This window comes from Symsagittifera roscoffensis, chromosome 9, assembly GCF_963678635.1.
Source record: "Symsagittifera roscoffensis chromosome 9, txSymRosc1.1, whole genome shotgun sequence".
Lineage (NCBI taxonomy): Eukaryota > Metazoa > Xenacoelomorpha > Acoela > Convolutidae > Symsagittifera > Symsagittifera roscoffensis.
In genome coordinates this window covers 2,992,743-3,016,038 of record NC_087070.1, presented here as the reverse complement: position 1 = coordinate 3,016,038, position 23,296 = coordinate 2,992,743, and the positions used below count along the sequence as shown (strand labels likewise).

The window sequence follows — 23,296 nt, the reverse complement described above, 5'->3', positions numbered from 1 at the left end:
GCAATCTAGAAATTAGAATGAGCGATTGGTTTACTGTTTAGATCGATAACAGAAAACTTACTTCAACCATAAATTTCATATGACCGGTATGGTTTTTTAGTTTCTTTAGATGTCAAATCTACTTGAACTAGAAATTCGTATGCCAGATATTTGTGGGTCTTTTTGCTGTCTTTAGTGGTTGGCCTCCAGTTCCTTGTCTCAAGATTCTCATCTCTAAATTTTGAAACCAAGTGTCACTCGCTTGGAAGTTTCTGTGGGCTAGCAATTGTATTCTTAAGCAATGCTTGATCTAATTCAGGATGTAATGGCGTTGAAAGCGCCTTGACAATGTCAATCGGTCTGTGAGAATCTCAAACGACCTTAATGACATTTTTCAGGAAAATCATTTTTTTTTAAACCGAGGGCTTATTATCAATGCCAGGCGTAATAAGTGGCTTAGCTTCGATCAAATTATTTTCTCATTGATATTTCTGGTTTTTGAATTTCTGGAAATGTAAACCCAAAATTGTTCACTTTTTCTTCGTTTCAGATCTGAATTGACTTCGTGAGGCTCTTAGAGAAACTACTATGACTGCAAGCGGAGACACTGCGAGAAAAATGCCTACCAGCAACAGAACACAGGGCGGAGGTGCAGTGTTCAAGGACAAAGAGAAGCCCGAGCATGTTCGGGACAGCAACATTGTTGCCGCGAAAGCAGTCGCCGACGCCATACGAACGTCACTGGGACCCCGAGGCATGGACAAAATGATCCAGCAAGGCAATGGAGACGTCACGATTACAAATGATGGAGCCACTATTCTGAAGCAAATGCAAGTTTTGCACCCTGCTGCCAAAATGCTGGTCGAACTGTCGAAAGCGCAAGACATTGAGGCAGGCGATGGAACGACGTCTGTCTGTGTTATTGCAGGAAGCCTCTTGGACGCCTGTAGAAAACTACTTAACCGCGGGATCCACCCGACAACCATATCGGAGTCTTTCCAGCGTGCAGCGCACAAGGCCATCGAGATCCTTGAAGGCATCAGCAAGCCTATAGACTTGAATGATCGGGAGTACTTGGTCAAAAGTGCCTCGACGTCACTGAACTCGAAAGTGGTATCGCAGTACTCATCGCTTCTTGGACCAATGGCCGTCGACTGTGTTTTGAAAGTCGTCGACTCCCTCGAAGACGATCAGGTCGATCTAAGGAACGTCAAGATTGTGAAGAAACTCGGAGGTGTCGTTGAAGATAGCACTTTGATTGATGGGATTGTTCTGGACCAGAAAACCAAAAATGTCGGAGGACCCAGCAAAATAGAGAAAGCGAAGATCGCTTTGATTCAGTTCTGTATCTCGCCGCCCAAAACTGATATGGAAAACCAAGTTATCATTTCGGACTACACGCAAATGGACAGAGTTTTGAAAGAGGAGCGAGCGTATATTCTGAACATTGTGAAACAAATCAAGAAAGCGGGATGTAATGTGTTGCTGATTCAGAAATCGATTCTTCGAGATGCGGTCAGTGACCTGGCATTGCACTTCTTTGCCAAGATGAAAATCCTGGTTGTAAGTGATATCGAGAGAGACGATATCGAGTTCCTCTCGAAGACTCTCGGAACCAGACCAATTGCGTCTCTTGATCACGTCATTCAAGAACACCTGGCGACAGCGGATCTGGTTGAGGAAATTCCGGTTGGAACCGATAAGATTGTTAAGATCACAGGAATCGAGAAGAAATTCAAGACGGTCACAGTTCTGATGCGAGGATCCAACAAGCTAGTTCTTGACGAAGCTGATAGGTCTTTGCACGATGCCTTATGCGTGATCCGGTGTTTGGTCAAGAAACGAGCAGTTATCGCCGGCGGAGGTGTTCCGGAAATCGAAGTGCATCTTCGCTTGATGGAACATGCCCAGAAGCTCTCAGGTATGGACGCCTATTGCTTCCAAGCGTTTGCCGACGCAATGGAAGTGATTCCCTATACATTGTCGGAAAACGCAGGTCTGAACCCGATCGAAACAGTTACAGAGCTGAGAAACAGACACGCTAACGGGGAACTGAATGCGGGAATCAATGTAAGAAAAGGATGCATCACGAACATAGAAGATGAAAGTGTGCTGCAGCCTCTGCTGGTGTCGACAAGTGCGATCACGTTGGCAACCGAAACTGTGAGGAGCATCCTGAAAATCGACGATATAATCACAGCAACTGGACATTAATGCACGATTGAAAATTAGCTGGAAAATGCGACACCAAATATTTTCACAACCAATCGAGTATAAAAGCTAATGAGTGTTGAAAATGCGAGTGTGAATTATGGATAAAGAATTGTTGATATAAAATGTAAATGATGTAAGTCCATACATAATTCCTATATACAATTGTGGATCTTGTTGTGCATTGATGGTTTACTTGATTACTTGATCCGTGATAATACATGCTGGCCAAATTCAAATATTACCACCTGTCAGCTTTTTAAACTTAGAAAAGCAGTGAACTTTTGTACAGTTGATTTCTTGATTTGCAGCCGAAGGTACTCTAAAAAAATTTGATCAAAAGTTGATCAAATAACGCGTTATTTGATCAAAAGTTAATTAATAGAAAGAAGAAGACTTCTGGACACAGCAATTTCAATAGAACTTAGAGCGGACATGTTGCGAGAAAATTCAATGGGGCGAAACAAAAAATAGCACACCTTCATATAATCGAAAAATGTTAAGAACACTTTTGTAGCATTCTGGGCTCATATATTTCACTCATGTTTTAGGAGTTGATACACGTAGTGAAAGGTCTTGTAAAGGTCGAGAATTGAAGTTTTTCAAAAAACAAGTCAGTTTTTTTCTGTTTCCTTGCGTTCATCGACTGTTTGTTGGCTATGTCTTTGTTTCTCATTCATTTTGCTGTAATAACAGCTTAATTTATCAAATAACAGCAATAATTTATCAGTGTCATAATTTAACTTTTTTTGCCAATTGGAAGCTAGTCGGTTTTTGCTTTTGTCAACCATTTTTGAAATTCGAAACAAATCAGTTTTATTCTAAATCGCTAACTTTTAATTAGAATTTTGATGTCGATAGATCACTTGGTCTGTTTTTTTTTGGGAGGGGGGATTATTCACATGAGCCAATAATTACACAATCAATTACGACTGCTTGATATGGATGTCAGACATCAGGTTGACAGGGCCTCCAGTCAAGTTTAAAAAATTCAAGTCGAACTTATGTACTCCAATTCAAAATAAAGTGAAAAGCTTAGTTTACTCTGCATGCGTGGAAAGTTTTTCAACCTTATTTAGTCACCGCCTCTAGGACACTGTTTTTTTTTTCAGTTGGTTAGTTAATGTTGAGAGGCGTTAGAAGGCCCGTAAGGCTCTCAGCACAGCTGCTGTATGCGCCCTCTAAAAATCCCCTACCATACTCAAGGTAACAGCATTAATTCGTCGAAATGAAATCAAATTCTAAACTAAATAATTTTTCTAAAATTAAACTGTTATTTAGTCTGTCATCATTCAAACTGTTAAAAACTACTCGTTTAATTACACTTCGTGAAAAACAGTCGGCATCAAATTTGGGTCTCAACTCGTCAGTTTGGCCGAACTATTATTGCATTCGACTAGCGTCCAGCAGCTCAAACGACGATGACAATCGGGATGACAGACCAACGAATGGCGGTAAGTTAGGTTGTTAAATGACCAAGTTTTGAAAAATCTTTCAAGCACGTAAGTTGCTTAGTACTTGTCATCTTTAAAAATCACTGTACGAGAATTGAATTGATTTTAGGTTACTTAATTTTCAGCTATTTTAACATTTCCTGTTTTTTGTACCATGAATTTTGTGAAAGAATGTTTTCATGTAACTGGTTTTTGTCAATAAAGTTAAATCTCAGATTTCACAACTTAGGAGGTAGTGGGGACGGTGACGATGGGGGAAATGGGGAGGATGAAAAGTTGGATGAGATGATTTCGAAGTTGGATAAGGAGCGAGATGAGGATGCATCTACAGACGAGATGTTTGAGGATGATCTAGGTAATTGGTTACACGTCGATACCAATGTATTGACTTATAATGAAAAAATCGTTTAACTTACAACCGTATAATCCGTCTATCGTATGAACAATAAGCGTATATTTTGGCTTTCGTATGAAAAACGTATAATCGTATAACTTGAGATCAAAATCCTTACTCAATAATAGCAACAGCTCAAGGATTTATAGATTTTTATTGATGTTCGATTTTATTTTTTCGCCCCAAAACCTCTGATTGCTCTCAGAAAACTTTTTATGCGCCTAATATCGATCATTTTGCAGTACTCAATGAAATACTCTTAGTCTCGCTAAAAAGAGTCGCTAATTATTGGTTTCGTATTAACGTAAATTTTATCGTGTAAATCTGATCTCCGTATAATTTTATATCGTATAAGGGTTTTTTCCTATAATTTTTTTAAAATCATATAATGTACAAAACACTGGTCAATACTCAGGTGGACTTGTCAAAGTTTTAATAAATGATTGATACTTGAGAAAATTTTGTGTAAAAGCGACGTATGTTGGAAATGCAAAGAATCAAGCGCGGATTTCGAGGTGATTGCGCACTGTTTTTTTTTTGTCTAAATAGGGTTTTTTAGGGGTCTTTTATGGTGGGTGATACGGTCTAAAATTATCAAATTATCAATTGAATTTGGCTTCAATGATAATCCACATTTTAAAATAGGCCCAATGAGTCGGTCTAGCGAAAGCAGTTTCTAGCAATAGAGCAAAAAATATTTAATTTGTGAAAGTTTTGCTGCAAAAAACTGCAACATTACAATGGAAGCGACTCCATGGATCCTTTTTCTGCATAAAAGCTATTTCACGGCTCTTGTAATGTAGTTTTCGGATCCGAAAATTATTAATTGAACAGTTTCAATTTTTCAATAAAAATTTCAATTTTTTCTTTTCAGTTTTGAGCAATTTTTAGTGTTTTTGTTGGAGCGTAAGTCATGTATTAATCCAATTTTTTGTTTTGGGATTTTTTTCCCATAAACTGAAAAGAGCTCAATGAAACTCTGGGCTATATGGGTTTGAATTTTGCATTCATGTAGCGTACAATAAAAAACGATGAATTGTTTTATTTTGACCGAAGGCTTTCCAGAAAGTTAGTACTTCGTTACAAGTGGTACTCATTACGCTTGCGATTAGCAAGCATTATCAAATCGGAATATAGACTTTTTTCGGGTTAACAATTAGTTTAACTAAATGATTTTACTTTTGGGTCATTTGAAATCAAAAGTCAGACGTTAATTCATTGCACTTGGTCTGGAGATAATGGGAGTTGCCTTTGAAACCTAATGTCAGTTGTTAGAGTCCCGGCCCGATCCTGTTTTTTTTCAGTGTCTGAAATTGAAAATTTTGGTTTGTCGGCTTATTTTCTATCGGCTCTGTCGTCACCTCACATTTTTTTGCGCTGTATTCAGTATTCATTGTAGTCTTAAGTGTCGTCGATTAACTATTGTACTTTTTAATAATCACTATACGTGATTGGCATATTTGCCGTTTTCTTGTTGTTTTTTTGCTCTTATTTTGTCGGTTAAGTGAACTTATTTTGCATCGATATAAGGATAAAAAATGATTATTCATATTTTTGATAAATCAGTTCGGCTGGTAGTATAAAAGTTAAAAGTTCAAACTTTTAATCGCTCTAATTTTTTTAATGACAACAATTTCCCTTGACATTTGTTTTCGGTGTAATTGGCGTCTAACCAGGTTTTGTTGGCTTAGTGAACGCTCAAGAACTACTTGAAGCTTGCTTTATGCTTATGCTTGTGTTTCTCATCTGTTTTTCTAAGATTGAATTTTTCGTATTTCCGAAAAAAAAAATGATTTTTTTTCCAGCCATTTTTGTGGGTATTTTTGGTTTTGAGATCAATTGGCGTCGAACCACGTGTTGTTGGTTTATTGGATGCTTGGAAAGTACTAAAATCTTGCTTATGCTAGTTTTTGTGTTTCTCGTTTGTTTTTCTGAGATGTAATTTTTCGTATTTCCAAAAAAAATGTTGGTTTTTTTGACGATTTCCTTCGGCTTTTTTGGTTTCAGATCGATTGGCGTCTAACACGTGTTGATGGTTTAGTAGTCACTCGGAAAATACTAAAATTTTGCTCAATTGTGGTGTTTGTGTTTCTAGTCTGTTTTTCTGAGATTGAGTTTATCGTATTTTCAAAAAAGTTGTTGGCTTTTTATGACAACCATTTTCTTCGGTATTCTTTTTACGATCAATTGGAGTGTTCCGCTTCGCCTTTTTGTAAATGGTGGAACTGGGATTGTTAAATGAACTTCGATTAAATGGCTTGTCTCTTTTAATTGTAATCATGCATAATTTCACCATATTGAAACACACTTCTTGCATTAGAGGTGTTGAATTAATCATTAAAAACATAAATTTTTGAATAGTTTTTGAATCTGCAATTCAATGTTGAGTTTTTTTTCAATCGTACTAGCCTAATATATACAGCAATCAGTGGCTTTCATTTTTTCGAAAATATTTCAATTCGACCGTTTTTTTGCCTGAAATGCATGTGTTGGTTGTTCATTTTGTGAGCGAAAATTTTAAAGAAGGCAAAACAGTCAGCATTTGTATCTGGCAACGAGAGTTGCGAGCGGGTCTGTGCAAAAAATTTATGTATGTTTTTGGCTCGTTTCCCGTATGAGTTGGCGTATAATATTTGCTGAACCGGTTGAAAATTTGAAAAAGAATCTTTGAGAAGTGTCCACTTTCTCATTTTTTTCCATCAAATCACTTTTCAATTCTGGTAAGCTTTGCTACAAGGCAGCTTTCTTTTTTGAAATGATCATGCTTATTATGCTCAAATACGGAGAAAAAGGTTCTCACTTTTTTCAATGGAAAAAGGTTTAAAGAATATGTTTTTGTATAGTGAAAGAAATACGCCGTTTAATGGAAAAACGATGGAGAAATAGTTTGATTAATCACAACGAAGCTCAAATTTTGCAAGATAATATTTTCGTTTGCCTTCAAATTTTCATCTGAATCTTGCGGTTATTGTAGTTAAAACATAAATACTCTGAATTTAAGATGCAGCCATAAACGATGCAATTAACGGAGCGGACTCGGAAACGGAAACTGGACTGCAAGACCTCCGTCAGAGTGTGTTCGGAGCTACTACACATAGCAGTTCACACGGAGGAGGAGGGGGAGCGAAGTCTCCGACCAGTCAACAGGTGCCAGAACATGTGCCAGACCTGCCGGTGTTGTTGCTGACTAAGCAGCCGCTCTTTCCACGATTTTCTAGAGTTGTTGAGGTTAGAATCGTTCAGTTTGTTGTCGATTTTTGACAATGGTTTGCTTTATATAGGTTGAGCTGCTAGATGAGGTGGACGTTTTAGGAACTTAAATCAGTTGTTATTATATCTTAAGTTAACATTTCATCTTGAATTCAAGAGATGACAATTGCAGTATACGATAGTATAATCAATAAAACCACCGTTTTTTAATTTTTTTTTACTATCGCAATGGTTTCAAAAAGGCACATTTGTATTTTTTGATTGCTTGTAACAATAACAAGATTAAGGTTAGTTGTTTTTAGGTCAATGACCCGAACTTAGTGGCGCTGATCAGAAGAAAACTGTCCCTTGGATTCCCATATGCTGCAGTCTTCTTGAAAACATCAGACGAGTGAGTGTCAACTAAGTTGAAGTTTTAACAAATAAGTGCTGGTTGTTGTGCATGTAGCCCAAAATACAATGCTTTAACAAAAGAAATTCAAAAACATTGATAAAAATGTTTTGCAATTTACTATTTTGGTTATTTAACTAGTAACAAGTGATAGAATTCTGTTTAATATTCTACATGGAATATTCTACATAAAATAATGTTAAAGTTGCTATTTTTTTATATCTTTTTTGGAGTCCGAGTTACAGCTAATAGGGCTTTACTGTTTACACTTGCGAAGCAAAGTGAATTAGTGCGAACTTTCTTTTTTCCAGCCTCAGTCGCAAATATTGATGTCACTTTTGCGGCACCTTTACAGCTTTTTGATATAATGTGCTTTGAATTTGATTAGTAAAAAGTTAACACAGCTGATGCATTTTCAATTCATCAAACGAACCCAAAAAGTTATTTAATTCAAACAGCAGTACAATGATAAAAAGCTCGGTTTGCGAAATTTTCCAATTCAAAGTATCTTGCAATTTTTTTGAAATGCATAATGTTAACATAATTGGCCTTATTCTTTCCAATTTATTACATGCAAAATTGTGTCTTTTTGTATTTGGTGCTATTTTTGCTGCATCGAGTTGGCAATTTATTAGCACGTGTAACTGCGTTATTGGTGGCTATTTTTTGGGCATTTGCAGCATCCGTGGCTGAGTTGTTATTGCGTGAGACTCAAATTTGCTAGATCGCAGATTCGAATCCGACACGTAGCCGAGTTTTTGCTATTTCGTGGCTTATTTCTACTTAATCTTATTTCACTTGATAGAGCTGCTTTTTGGTCATGTTCTCGCAAGTTTTTGCGAAGCGCCGCTTCGAATCTGTGTATACCACACTTACACTGATGCAATCTTTCCGTGAGGAACCTAAAATATTGCGGAAAAAACTCGGGCTGCCGTATGTATTAGTTTCTTCCCACTTCGTTTAGTGGTCGGAGTAAAAATATTGAACCTGTTATAGCGCTGATAAAAAAATCTGGAACAATTGAAATAAGAATTTGCATCTCGTTTTTCTTAAATCGGAATAATGGAGTCTAAAAGATAGTGACTGGGTAAAAAAAAATTTTACAAAAAGAAAATGAAGACAAAATTGTTGCTTTGTAAAAAGGTATGCTCGCTCAGCTCAGTTTATAGGATCGAAAATGAGACAAAACTGCCGGACTGTTTTCAGGCTAATTAGAACAAATTACTATATTAGAACAAATTAATAAGTTTTCGGTATCAAATCTGAACATATTTGTTTATATGCATACGTTGCTTTGGAACGAGAATGAGATGTTTTTACTCCATAATAGTCAATGTTCAACTTTGAGGTTCTAAAGCAAATTTAAAATGATCTGCGGCAGATCGCATCAAAGCGCCGTATTAAGATTCGATGGACATAAAAAGACTAACATTATAAATCTTGATGATTTTTTTTCAGGAAAAAGTTTTTATATTTGTAAACGCTCAAATTTGGTCTTTTGCGGCTTGATTTCTTCAAAGCCGCCCCGGTGTGCGGCTTGATTTCTTCAAAGCCGCCCCGGTGTAAAAGGAAGGCAAACTCCACAATCGAATTGAAAAAATGAAAAACGTTTTCGAATTCAAATTTCAAGGCAGGTTTTAATTTTCAGATTTCCCAGCGGAATTAAAAGTTTATCTATTGATCCAGTATTCTCAAATTCGATTTATTTTATTACAAAGTTTCAATGTTTTCAGCGCTCCCAAAAAGGGGAGGGTTGTACTGATGCCATTTGAAAAGGCGGCACCGCTGGACCCTTACAAAAGTGTCAATCATAGATTGTTATTGAAATTTATCGAGCTTTAAGGCCATTATTTTTTTTTAAATTCGCAGAGGCGTTTTCTCAACAAACAAATCAAGTGTTTTTCTGTTTCCTTTTGTTCATTGACTCTTTTCCGACCGTCAATTGGCTATGTTCGTGTAATTAATTCCAAAATACCTAGTAGTTTCTGTGTAATGTATATGAAAAGTTCAGCAGTTTGTTCCAATATGCCCATATCATAGAATTTTTTTTGATGGCAACATATGGTTTAATTGATTTAGAAAAGCTCAGAAAAGCTATTTGGTCTTCGAACTAAAGAAATGCCGATTAAGTATTCAAAATTGAAAATTTTTTCTGGTTTGTGAAACTCCTTGATCCTCCGCTGGCTCAATATATTAGTGTTGTTGTTTGTTGTTGTTGTTGTTGTTGGTGTTGTTGTTGTTGTTGTTGTTGTTGTTGTTGTTAGTAGCTGCCCAAATATATCGTTTCGTCAGCAGTTCCGACCCGTGTCTTACGTTTTTTTTTACAGTACTACACAAGTGCTCTATTTGAGAATCGTCTCGTCTGTAAAACAGTGACTGTGGCAATCCCAGGGTTCGCTAAGAGCGGTAAAAACACCCTTTTTGCAGTGCTTGGTAGTGTACCGTTCTAGGGGAGCTGTTTTTGACTTCCGTGCCCTTTAGGTATTACTTGTTTCTGTCTGTGTTTGACCAGGTCACAGTCGGAATTGTGTGTGAGTTATGAAGACATTTACAAAGTGGGCACATTTGTGACTATCAATGCAATCCACGACTTCGGAGACAGACTACACTTGGTGGTCGTCGGACACAGAAGGTAACAGAACAGGCTGCTACTCAATTTAAATATAATTCAACTAATTAATGATTTCTTTTCAAAAAGTTCTGCGATCAAAATTTGGCGTTAGAATCAACTGAAATTTTATCATCAATTGATGTTTCTTTATGAGATTAAATTTTGTAGATAACATCAATTTTCACTTTTAAATGCGGGCGAATCTAGAATTTTCTCGACTGGGTGATTTTCAACAAATTATCGAACGTTTTGTCGTTCTTTTTTTAGGTTAACCAAATTGATTTTCCGAGCGCTCTCAGAACACTTTCAAGACCCTATTTAGGTAAAACTTTGTGCGCCGCAGGCAAACTTTTGAAAAAAAACTGGTCAGAAATACCGTTTTGGGAACTGAATTTTTTTTTAATGAAAAATATCGTTTTTTTTTTCGACGTGCGCTCACCTTCAAGTAATACTAAAATATTACTAAAAAGGGGCTAAAGTTGGAAATTTTTTCATTTTTTCCATATAAATTTGCCTTTTTAAACTTTTTTAAAAGTAGGCAAAATTGATCTCTTCTGTTTGCCGAATTTTCAGTAATACCTGGCGTAAAAGATACCATCATGGATGTGATCGTTTTGTAGAATATACCTGGATGAACTAGTGTCATCGATCAAAGAGGGAGACAAGAACGATCAACTCGACCATGATGGAATTATCGAGACTGAATATGAAATTGATTCTTCAGGATCATCATCATCATCATCTACAGAAGATCAGATTTTCTTGACGTGCAATACGGAAAATATTTCACACTTGCCATTTGAAACGACCCAGGAAGTCAAGGTAACTATGGAGTACAACATTTTTTGTCGAGTTTAGCTTCAGCTAAATAACATGAAGGAACTTTATTTAATATCTCTAATCTCTATGTATGCTATTATTACAACCGGGTACAAGACTTTTTACCGTAGTGATTTCGGACATGAAATTAACTTGTGTTTTCTACTTGCTTCATTATAAATTCAAAATCAATCAGTTATTTAAAAGATCTGGCTTAGAGGTGACACACCTGCTTGAGACGAGAAAAGCTTGTGGTTCGAATTCGGTCGTGACCTGTTTTTTCCAGACCTGAAATTTTCTGCTTTTTCGGACTATCGTCGATTTTTTTGTCGGCTGAGCTCCCGTAGGACGGAGTGTTTTTGAAAATTCAGATTTCTTCTAATTTTCTGAATGACGTTTTGAAAGCTTCATTGGTAGAGGTAATTGAGTTGCAACTTTTTTAGGCAGGTTAGATTTATTTTTGAAAAAATTTAAACTTTTTGATAAAGAATTTTTAAACAAAAAAAAAACAAATTTTTCTATTACAAAAGGTTTTTCTGTCGGGTTTTCTTGCACGGAATTTTTGAGCAAGCGAGTTTTATGCTCTCAATTAATTTGCAGGCGTTATCAGTTCGAACGTATACTTATACTTTTTCTTGTACATAAATTGTCCAACAAAATAACAGAATCATTTTCTGAAATCTACACTTTCGTCAACCAAAAAAAGTATATTGAGAATGTCTGCATTTCAACCACCTGTTCTATTTACACTTGCGATCAGCTTAGTGTATTATTACGAACCTTTTTTTCTAAGCTAACTCATAAGTAAAAGTGTTCATGAAAACTGTTCACTTATTTGGAAATTTCACTGTAGCATTGGAAATTGCATAGCATCTGTTCTCTGCTTTATTTGTGGCTCGTGTTTGGTGCCTATTAAGCTTCTGTGTCTGAGTGGGTAGTATGTGAGGCTCTGAATCTCTAGGTTTAGGTTGGAATCTCAGAAGTAGCCGAACTTTTACTAATTCGAGGCTTATTTCTAATTTTTATTATTGATCTTTGTAGAGCTGATTTTTGTGTTCTTTTGATTTTTTGCCAAACAAAGCTTCGCCTCTGTGTCTATATGTGTGTTTAGGAGTCGGTTGCTTCAGTTTAAGTTAAGTTCTTTTCCTTTGTTAAAAGGAAGTCAAAGTTCACTATCTAACCTCAAAAGAGTAAAGGTCACGAAAAACGTGATGGACGTCTGGTTTCGAAAATGGAATTTAATAGATATCTCAGCGAAATAAAAAGTTAACCTACAGTCCATTTGTTTCAAAATGGGTTAGTTTTAGGAAAAAAAGTTATCAGAATCATAAATTGTTCCAGAATTTCGAAGAGCTTTAAGGCCATCTTTTTTTAGAGTTAGGAAGTTGAGATTGTTTTTTTTTAAAAAAAAGCCAGTAATTTTTTCGGTATGCTTGCGTTCATTGACTTTTTTCCAACTGTCTGCTCTGTTTATGTTGGGTTCAAAATATTCGACTAAGGTTTGGTATAAATTCTTTTTTTTTGTTTACTCGGCTTAAAAGTTCAGCATCTTGTACTTACTCAGCTTTGTGGCATCATTTTGCGTCTTTAGATGAGCGAAACAATTTTGTTATGCCTATGATTCTGTTAAGGGTGTAACTTCATATCAAACGTTTTTTCATATCAAAAGTTAAGACTAGCGAAGCAATTTTAATATGCGTATGATTCTGTTGAGGGTACAATTTCATGAAAACCTTTTTTTGGTTCAACGGGTGTCTGCTGAAAAATGGTTGGCTTTGCTACCGCTTCGTAAGTTTTATTTCGATGCAAATCTTATTTTTAGTTGTCTTGTTTGGCAGTGTGTGGTTTGTCCTTATGAGCAATTAGTTCCCCATTTTGGTCGCGAATAAAAACTTATTTTTCGTCTTGTAGTTTCAGAAGCAGCTCTTCAGTAACTATTTTCTTTGTCCATTCCCAGGCACTGACTCAGGAACTGGTGAAAACCATCCGGGAGACAGTGAATATCAACCCCCTCTACCGGGAGACCCTGTCCCGCATCATGATGATGGCAGGCCCCTCCTCCTCCCAAGGTGGTGTGTTTGACAACCCAGTAGCCATTGCGGATCTAGCTGCTGCCCTGACCACCGCTTCCAGTGAAGAGCTGCAAAGAGTTCTAGAGGAAAGAGATGTGAGTAATTTTCAATTGAGCGAAAAAAGAAAAATTTTTGATTTTACATTACTCCGAAGGCGCAATTGTTACGTCAGAATTTTTGGGGTTCGATCTTTTATTGTTGCGCGCTTCGATCCTTCCTGGCCTAATTTATTTTTCTCAGTTTTGAATTTGTTTGATTTTTAGAGTTACGTTTTGCCGTTTTTGTTGCTTATGATTGCGAAGTGCAGCTTAGTATCTGTATTTTAAGTAACTAGTCAAGAAGATGAGTGTAATCATCTATACAATTATTTTCTGATTGTGATTATAAAGATAAGAACTCTGTCGTTAGATCTCTGTACAATTATTTTGACATGCTTTAATCAGGTGCTCAAACGTCTCTACCTCTCTATGGAACTGGTCAAAAAAGAACTGGAGCTAAGTCACCTCCAGCAGAAAATAGGCAAGGAGGTCGAGGACAAAGTGAAAGGTCTCAACCGCAAGTACATGCTACAAGAACAGCTCAAAATCATCAAACGGGAGCTGGGACTGGAAAAAGACGATAAAGATTCGGTGGTTGAGAAGTTTAGAGAGAGGATTGCTAATTCGGAGTTGGTAATTCCTCAGGATGTGCTGACTGTGATAGACGAGGAGTTGGCCAAGTTGGGCTATCTTGATCAGCAGTCATCGGAGTTCAAGTGAGTGCGCGAAGAAGTTTAGTCAGTATCTATTCACCCATGAAGTTAAAGCCTAAGAGGTTGAACAAAATAAACCACGGTGCTCTGATTATAGGTCCCGAGGCCTGCGCATGTTATAAATGATTTTCACCTGCATCAGCTTCGTTGTCAATTACCGATGCTTTTTTCCTAGGTATGCGAAGTGCTATTTCGCATTTGCGTGTAAAATAAATAAAACTGCGATTTATTCCCTTCCTTCTGTTGGTTGTGTTTGATTTTTCTGTTGGTTTTTAGTGTGACGAGAAGCTACCTGGACTGGCTGACTAGTTTGCCATGGGGCAAGTGGACTAAGGACCAGCTGGACATAGCTAAAGCGAGACACATTCTCAATGAGGACCACTACGGAATGGATGACGTCAAGAAACGCATACTGGTAAATACAACAAGCAATGCAAGATTGGGACATTTCGGACCAATTTTACACCCACTCTCCCAAAATTAGATAAGTAAAAATCAGCTACTTCTATATTACCCTACGAGTTTGAGAGATTAGTGTATTTGTACGAACCTTCTGTTTTCTAACCCAACTCGGAAATAAAACTGTCGATTAAAAGTGTTCACCACTAAAATTTTTACAGGGACAGATAATAATCTGAACTCTTTTATCAATGAAATTATTAAGTTTACCGGAACAATTATTTTTCCTCATTTGATTCTAATTTTGATTATGTGCCGCTAAGCATGATTATCGCTACCTTCGAATACTGCTAAAATTTCTCTGTAATACACGATATCGATTTTACTAGACTGATACAAGTGGGCGTTTGAATTTTTCACGGAAGTTCCAAACTTTTAGCTCATGAAGCCATATCAGATTGAATAGAAGAGATAATTAAATTTTGCAATATATCAGTTATTGGTATTGTCCTGTTTTGTAGGAGTTCATAGCTGTGAGCAGCCTGAAACAGTCGACTCAAGGCAAGATCCTCTGCTTTGTGGGACCCCCGGGAGTTGGCAAGACATCCATTGCTAAGTCTATCGCACGATCTCTCGACCGTAAAGTAAGTGTCTATTCTATTGTCCTATTTTTGTCACGAATTTCGAGTAAATTAACGGAATATATAATGCTTGGGTTTTTCTGCAGACCAATTTCGGCTTTTTTTCCCTATCGAGAGTAAGTGACTATTAATCGGGCACTTTTTCCCCCGTAATCACTTTTTCTTAAAATTTCTTCCTACATGCTGAGTTCTGCTGACATGCTCAATTTCCTGATAATTCTAATAAAATTTTTCCTTGTTCATTAAGCGTTATGAATGAAGTGAATATTATTATATAGGTCTTCGTGATTTTTTTTTTCAGGATTTACTTTGCTATTCGATGTTTGACTTTTGATTTTTTAAAGTTCAGATCATTTCCTTTGTTTACACAAGCATAGCTTGTGTTATAGTATGAACTTTCTTTTTTTTCCAAACTAAGTCGCAAATATTGTTGCGATGCAATTGTTGCGACAAAATGTGTTCATTTTGAAAGTGTTCATTTTGATCCAGCTATTAAGTACAGCCAATACTAAGGATTTTAACACAGTTTATTATATTACAAATAGCACTTTAGCTTCAAGGTATCATCGTTCTGTAGCGTAGAGGTAGGGAAGGAGACCAGCATCAAAATAAGAGGGTTCGAACCTCAGCAGTGTCGGATGTTTGTAAACTAGTTTGTGAACTGTTTTTTCGTATACTAGTTAAAATGTGTCCGCTCTTCAAATTGATGCATGTTGGTTGGTAAATTTCTTTTCAAATTGACTGGTACTGCTAATGTGTCATAATTGGCTTGCGTCACTTAGGAGTCATGTAGACTCATAATTGGCGTGCATCACCTAAGAAATTTTGTAGACGCAAAATTTTACTCATTCAGTTTTTCCCAGTAGCATTGTCGGTAATATTTTTGCTTGTGAATGCAAAGTGCAACTTCGCCTCTGGGTAAAAGGAAGGCAATCTTCACTATTGACAAGCAAAAGTGTAAAGGTCATGTAAAACGTGATCGACTTCTAGTTCTCAGCGGAATAAAATTTTTACCTATGGATCCAGTTTTATAAAATTGGCTTGATTTTATCTGAAAAAAAAAGTGTTAGTCATAATATGTTCTTGAAATTAAAAGAGCCTAATGGCCACATATGTTTTCTTTGGAAATCAAAAATTGATGTTTTTTTTCAGAAATCAAGTCAGTTTTTTTTGTTCTTTTGCTAGCTGTTTTTTTTCTGTTCATGGCTTTTCCAACTGTCTGTTGACTATGTTTACACTAGAGATCAGCTTTGTGTATTTTTACGAACCTTCTTTTTCCAACTTACCTCGCAAATAAAAGTGTTCATTGAAAGGGTTCACTTATTTGGAAATTTCAATATAGCATTTGTTTTCAAGTTTATTTGTGGCTAGTGTTTGGTTTAGTGTGTAAGACTCATAATCTCTAGGTCGCAGGTTCGAATCTCAGACGTAGCCGTATTTTTGCTAATTCGAGGCTTATTTCTACTTTTTCTTTTTGCACTTTATTGAGCTGCTTTTTGTCGTGATCTCGCTAGTGTTTGCGAAACAAAGTTTCGCCTCTGTGTTTGAGTTAATGCTAATTTGTTTAATTATCTGTATCGATTTTTTGTTTTCCTCCTAAGCGCTGTCGGCTGATTTTGTGTTTTTTTTTTGCAATACAATTTATTGTATCTGTTGTGCTTTTCAAGCAGTTTTTTCCCAAAGCTTGCGTTTTTTATTTATTGGAACAGTTCTTTCTTGATGAAATAAGGTACTCTGAAAATGTATCAATTTTTTTATATAGACTTTGGAAAGTAGTTCCTTTTTTTCTCAAAAAATTTTAGTTTTTCCCAAAAATAGCTTATCGATTTTCAAAAAAGGATTCCAATGGAAGAACTGCCCTTTTTTCTGTCTGCCTGCATAATCTCCTAGTCTCTTCATACCTTTCCTCATTGTCTATAGTTTTCGATAATATGTGTGTGAGATTTTGGGTTCAATCGAGAGCACGTTTTGTGAGATACTCCCCTGCATAAGCGGCTTTACACAATTTTTTTTACTTGAAAAGTTTTGTCCCTCAGCAAAGTCAATTTTTTTGACGTTCAGACCGTTTAACCTCAACAATTGCCCTACAAAATCGGAGATTTTAGGATCAATGGATAAAACTGTATGTTAGACGCAACCCTACTCAACCGGATCAAGAATATGCATAGAGGTTGATAACACTATCAGTCAGCGGGTTTTCGGTCTATTAATATGTATAATGGTCGATAACACTTTCTGGCAGCGGGTTTTCGGTCCAACAATAGGTCGTATGTTCGATACTGGCCAGAATCTTTTTTTTTCAAACGGAAAACATTCCGTCAATAAATTTGTCGGCCTTCTGTTTGTCTGCCTATGTTGTGTCGGCTTAGTTGCTACATCTGGGATTTTTCTTGATTAAGCGTTTAAGTGCAAGAATATTTGATTTTTTTTCTGTAATTGTTGAAATACGTAATCAGATTCTTATCGGCTTAGTGAACTTGTTTCGAGTCGTTTGAAGGGACGGTTAGATTTTAATCTTTTATGTTGCTGGAGCATAAAATTTCGAAATTTCACAAGTTTTTCATAACTAACATTTTGTTTTCGGCTCAGTGGTAGTTAACCCAGATTCTGTCGCTTTAGTTGCCGCTCTTTTAATGTTTTTGAATACTTCTTTCGGCGGCAAATGTGTTTCTTGAATGATTTTCCTTAAATTGATTTTCTTTAGCGACAAAATGATGAACGTTTTGTAAATGTGGTTTGAAATTCAGAATTTAAAGTATTTCCTCTAAAAGTTCGAAATATTATTTTGATTAAATTTTATGGATTTTTTGTTTGATTTTGTTTTGGATTTTGTACTTTTTGGGTCAAAAGTGTAGATTAGTCGTTCTACTGTCTTATATTCGCTCATTACGCAACTTTTTCGGGTTTATATTTTGGCATAAAAACGCGAAATTCGACGAAATCTTTTGTTCTATAAATTATGATTTTATGAGTTGAAGACACGCTTTGTACTTTTACTCGTCTATATTCCATTTACCTAGACTCGGTATCCTCAATACTCTCGTAGCGGTGCAGGAACGAGTAGTCACTACAATACACTGATGTAGTTGTAGTATTTATTTGTAGTATTTCAGATTCAGCGTGGGCGGCATGTCTGACGTGGCCGAGATCAAAGGCCACAGGAGGACATACGTAGGGGCCATGCCGGGCAAGATCATCCAGTGTCTGAAGAAGACTGGAACTGAGAACCCACTCATACTCATAGACGAGGTAAACTCAAACCGGCGGCGAATTCTTCTTTTTTTTCTATGTTGTTTGTTTGCAGCCCTGTCGGTCATAAACCCCTTGGGAAGATATTGCCTTTGGGTTGTAACGATTCTTGAAGTGAGACTCCTACGCTTCGCCTGGTGTTTTTTTCTGAATGAAATAAAAAAGAATAAGACGGACAGCGTCAAAGCAACATAATGTGTAGCAGGCTACGTATGATATAATCTTCTCTATGCTATTGCTTAATTATGGATACGATTAGCGAGGATAACTTAAGATCTCACCTTTGATGATTTTTCTAATTTAAGGAGGTAATGCACATCAGTGTATCTAGTAGCCATTGTTGAATATTTCGAGAAATTATTCCGAATCTAATAGGAAATAGTGACCAAAACAAATTGAACTGTTGTTATCTAAATGCAATCATGGTGTTTCAATATAACTGTTGGCATTTTGTAGGTGGACAAGATAGGCAGAGGGGGCTTCCAGGGAGATCCCACATCTGCCATGTTGGAACTCCTCGACCCAGAGCAGAATGCAAACTTCCTCGACCACTATCTCGATGTGCCAGTTGATCTCTCAAAGGTAGCTACGTCATTAATAGTGGACTTTCATCAAAGTTTTAAACAACAAAGAGAATTTTTGGTTCGCTTTTTGGGAATATTCCTTTTTTTTCTATAAAATAAGTGAATACTGTGGTTTAACGTAACATAAATTATACGATATTGAATATTACTGTAAGGCTGCTTTGTGGAAGTTATGAATATCTTTTGATTATTTTGTGTTCTGTTTAGGTGCTGTTTATATGCACTGCTAATGTGTCGGATACTATCCCGGACCCCCTGAGAGACCGGATGGAGATGATCCAGGTGTCCGGATATGTGGCCGAGGAGAAACTCAACATCGCCAAAGTGAGTATACGGCGTCTTTTTTTGCTGCTATTGATACACTTCTATTAGTTCACTTCTGTCATATGGTCATAGATCCGTATTCTGTTTTATTTGTCTATCGCTCAAATCTCATCAATACGCTTACTGATATTTAAGAGTCGATTAACGTAGTGCAGTGTAAGGTCGTATGATTTTTTTTTCGTTTCTTTTTCTGGAAAAGTTTTAGAATTCGTTCTTGGTGAAATTTACTTTTTCGTGGTTTGACTTCTGATATCTTTCTTAAGTTCAGTTCATTTCTGTTTTTAAAAGGAACGCAAATCCTTTTTCGAACGGCAAAAGTGTAAAGGTCACGAAAACGTAATCGACTGCTAGTGTCGAAAGTAGAATTTAATTTTCAGATTTCCCAGCGAAACAAAATTTTACCTATTGTTCCAGTTTTCTCAAATTGGGTCAGTTTTGTCAAAAAATCATAAATTGTTCTAGAATTTTAAAGAGCTTCTAGGGCATCTATTTTTTTTCTTTGAAATTTCAAAGCTGAGGTTTTTTTGAAAAAAAGGTGTTTTTTATATTTAGTTGCGTTTATTGACTCTTTTCCAACTGTCTGTTGCTATGTTTCATCCTTATCATTCGAGTTTCTCTGAAGAACCGTTTTCTCTGGAGAAGAAGTTACCGATGCTATTCGAATGAACGAGTGTCCGATGTGTTATGATGGTGTGTGATGTGTTTTTAGAACTACCTGTTGCCGCAAGCGAGGCAGTTGTCTGGTCTGGGCGAGAGTATGTTGCGAGTAAGCGATGAGGCAGTCCTCTCCCTCATCAAGAGATACTGCAGAGAGAGCGGGGTGCGCAATCTACAACAACACATTGAAAAGGTTACACAATTGTCTTTTTTGACCTGGTTGTCCCCCTGGCCTGGCTCCAGGGATGGACTTCCATGGACAGGTAACCCGGGAAGACAATTGTAGTTGCAATAATTTCATGATCTCAAGGAAAAACAATCATTGGTCAATAAAACGTTTTCGACATTATGTCATCATCAGTACACAGAAAAAATAAAAATGTTATAATTTCTCGTTTCAAGTACTGAGAAGATAAATAAGTTTTGATTATCCCCCAAGCTCGCGCTTGATGGGAAAGAAGAATAGGACAATCACGAAAGAACGCACGTGACGACGAATCACGAGGACCGACCCACGAGCTGTCCAATTTTTAAGCGAAGCTCAAGGCTTCATGTGAAGTAATTTCAAACAGTAATAAGTGTCGGGTAATGTCGCGGCTAAGTTTAGATTGATGTTTAGGAAATTAACTATTCCAAGGCGATTTTTGCAGCTTTTATCCTGTCAATAGCTGAACTGCTCATTTTTTTAAGTCAATTTCCCCGTGGATAAATCGTCTTTGCTATCCAGGCCATGTTGTTTCGCTTCAGATTCTGCGTAAAGTGGCTTTGAGAGTGGTTGAGGATAGAGATTGTGAGCAGCCTGTGGATGTGAGTGAGAGTAATCTGAATGAGTTTGTTGGGAAGCCCCTTTTCAACAGAGACAGACTCTACGATGACTCATTGCCCCCGGGAGTAGTCATGGGACTCGCATGGACATCTATGGGTCAGTTAAATCTGGCATTTTGTTTGTCATTATTCTTAAAATATATTTTTACCTTTTTCTTTATCATGTTCTTAGTGTCTATGGCAGCTATAAGTGAATTAATGAGCAAGGAGAATCTTTTGAATTTTATAGTTTTTTTTGTTTTCTAGGAAAAAGTCGTACAATTTGTTCCCGCTAGTTTTCCGGTTCTGCCGATTTCATTTTTCATTTTCTTGAAGCTCGCTTTACTAACTCCGTGACTAAAAGGAATGTAAATAAAAGTTATAGGAAAGTAAATACTCAGAAGGCTCTATGCCTGGGGAAAAGTATGAGCATCAATGCTGGAAGAAGTCAACAACTAGAACACCAAAAGTTCAATTAAATATCGGCGATTTTCTGTCCTTCTTTGACATAGTAACAAATAGCCTCCCATATATAAAATAGCAATCCAATGGTAAGAATGTACGAACATGAAACCTACTGATAATTTCAGCCTTTTAAAATTGAGCCGTTAATTTTTTTCCTTGAATTGTTAACATTACAATGTGGCAAGGGCGACAAAGTACTAATTAGGTCGCTACAAGACTTCGGTTCATATTAAACTCATTGGTTATTAGGTGGATCAACCCTCTACATCGAGACCACAATTAGACCTCAGCCACCACCGCCACCCCCCTCGTCCAACAATGGCAACAACAGCAATAACAGTCCCCCACCCAGTGATGAGCATTTAGCAACAGAAATTTTAGCTGTGTAAATCGCTTCAGTTTTTATTATACGATTATTCAAGTATTCAAGTTTTTAATCTGATGAGTTTTTTTGGGAGATATTAGTGCTATGAAAGATCACGCAACTTACGGTTTATACCCTCAAATCCAGCTTGAATTTTAATGAGTTTTGCCTCTTGATAATCCGTTCAAGAGCGTTTTTGGTAGTTTGCTTTTGATCAAAAGAGTTTTTCATGCCGGATTTTTGATAATATCTGTAATCTTGATCACATTACTCAGTCAAAAAAACTGTGTTTTTAGGGTTATTAGATTTTGTGGGCAAAGTTGTTAAAATTACAATAGTGAAAATTTGATATCCGCTGTCAAAACGAGCAGCTCTACCTAGTCCAGAGTCATGGCTGAAAAATGGCTCTTTTTCACCATTCAATTTTTCTATTTTCACGGTTGGTTTACTTGTTAATGTGGCTAAATGCGCGATGTTACGATGCTAAGTATGAATACAAAACGTGATCACAGTAGTTCGTTTGCTTGCAAAGCTTAATAGTTTTTTGAAATAGACATTAAATTATGAGAGGCCATAAGTAGAAAACAGCCAGAAAAGTATATCGCCAACCATTGGGCATTAACAATATTTCCATCTAAGATGAATGCTCACCACTGCTATAATCTGTAGTCCAGCAGGGAAGTTTAGAAGTGACTGGGAACTTGGGCGACGTGATGAAAGAGAGCTCAAAGATAGCATACACTTTCGCCAAGAACTTCCTCTGCAATTTGCCACAGACAACTTCTAGTGACGTCACTCCAGTAACAGATGAGATGAAACAGTTTCTACTATCGAGTCACGTGCATCTTCATGTACCGGAGGTATTTTCATTTCTGTTGCGCTTGCGATTGATTAGCGTTAGTTAATCGGGACAGACTTTCTTTCCGGTTAACAGCATGTCCAACAGAATTATTTCGCTGAATTATTTGATGGCTTGATTTATGTTAAATTCAAGTTCAGCGTCTGATTCTGCACGTTTGGTCTGTAATTAATGTCTATGCCAGGAACTCCGAAGGACAGGGTTCGAATCCGCCACGAACCTTTTATGGCAAACTTTTATGAACGCTCTTCGTAGGATTACCGGAGTCACTTATAAAGACAGAGTTACCAACGAAGTAGTAATTTAAATGACAGGTCCTGTTGATCTGGTTAAGCTACAAGTGCGGTCGTGGCTACGATAGTATGGCCATTTCACCGAAGAGAAAATGACCATGCGCTAAAATCAACAGACCATATTTCAGTCCCAAGAAGGCCTAAAAAGACTGGATCAATTGTGTTAAACGAAACCTGAATACTTAAGGCCTCAAATCCACAGACTGCCTTGAAAACATGTTATCCTCCATTTAACAGCTTGAATGCTATGCGGAATGCTCTCATCTGAATAATTGCTTACGCGCTTTTCGGATGTCTAACCCCGCCACAATGGGAACATGGACAAAAAAACGCATTAGTAGTTGTAGTAGTAGTTAAAATGCTGCAATTTGTTTTTCGACTCAAAATTGGATTATTTTTTTGGCTTTTTTAGTTAATCAAAAATAAAGCTTAAACAACCAGGTAACCTGCTGACAAAATTCTATCAAAGTGAGCCTCTTATATACCCCAACAAGTTTTTAGAAAGGTAGTCTCCAAAAATTTGCCTAAAATACCTAAATTTTGTTTCTAAATAAAAAATTGGTACTTTACTGTTTTCAAAAAATTTCTTCAGCTTTTTTGTTGAGAAAACCATTTTAAGAAAAATGCATTTCTTTTTTTTTGTTCTGTCTGGATTATTTAAATTACTGTACACGTTTCATAGTTAAATCGTTTGAAACAATCTATTAATCGTTTTGATTTTTTTAAGTGTGATTGTTCCGTCTTTAACTGATCATTCCTTGTTTT

General features: G+C 36.7%; 2 protein-coding genes across 2 annotated transcripts in view; both read left to right on the top strand.

Moving 5' to 3' along the window:
* LOC134853970 (lon protease homolog, mitochondrial-like) overlaps positions 1-23,296 on the top strand; it is a 139,204-nt gene that overhangs the window by 110,526 nt on the left and 5,382 nt on the right. The window contains exons 2-19 of the mRNA XM_063869992.1: positions 3,301-3,396; positions 3,472-3,644; positions 3,874-3,999; positions 7,040-7,266; positions 7,551-7,639; positions 10,152-10,271; positions 10,871-11,072; positions 13,027-13,236; positions 13,585-13,895; positions 14,169-14,307; positions 14,813-14,935; positions 18,038-18,181; positions 18,638-18,763; positions 18,973-19,089; positions 19,799-19,939; positions 20,494-20,668; positions 21,265-21,366; positions 22,049-22,239. Of these exons, the coding sequence (XP_063726062.1) occupies positions 3,314-3,396; positions 3,472-3,644; positions 3,874-3,999; positions 7,040-7,266; positions 7,551-7,639; positions 10,152-10,271; positions 10,871-11,072; positions 13,027-13,236; positions 13,585-13,895; positions 14,169-14,307; positions 14,813-14,935; positions 18,038-18,181; positions 18,638-18,763; positions 18,973-19,089; positions 19,799-19,939; positions 20,494-20,668; positions 21,265-21,366; positions 22,049-22,239 (2,799 nt within the window). The 5' untranslated portion in view covers positions 3,301-3,313. The remainder of the gene's footprint in view (positions 1-3,300; positions 3,397-3,471; positions 3,645-3,873; positions 4,000-7,039; positions 7,267-7,550; positions 7,640-10,151; positions 10,272-10,870; positions 11,073-13,026; positions 13,237-13,584; positions 13,896-14,168; positions 14,308-14,812; positions 14,936-18,037; positions 18,182-18,637; positions 18,764-18,972; positions 19,090-19,798; positions 19,940-20,493; positions 20,669-21,264; positions 21,367-22,048; positions 22,240-23,296) is intronic.
* Positions 533-2,444, top strand: LOC134854368 (T-complex protein 1 subunit delta-like). Its single transcript, XM_063870591.1, has one exon. The coding sequence runs from the start codon at positions 568-570 to the stop codon at positions 2,191-2,193; it is 1,626 nt and encodes a 541-aa protein (XP_063726661.1). The 5' UTR covers positions 533-567; the 3' UTR covers positions 2,194-2,444.

Bases quoted from the DNA above. Each gene is read 5' to 3' on its own strand.
- LOC134854368 (XM_063870591.1), top strand. From the start codon at position 568: ATGACTGCAAGCGGAGACACTGCGAGAAAAATGCCTACCAGCAACAGA.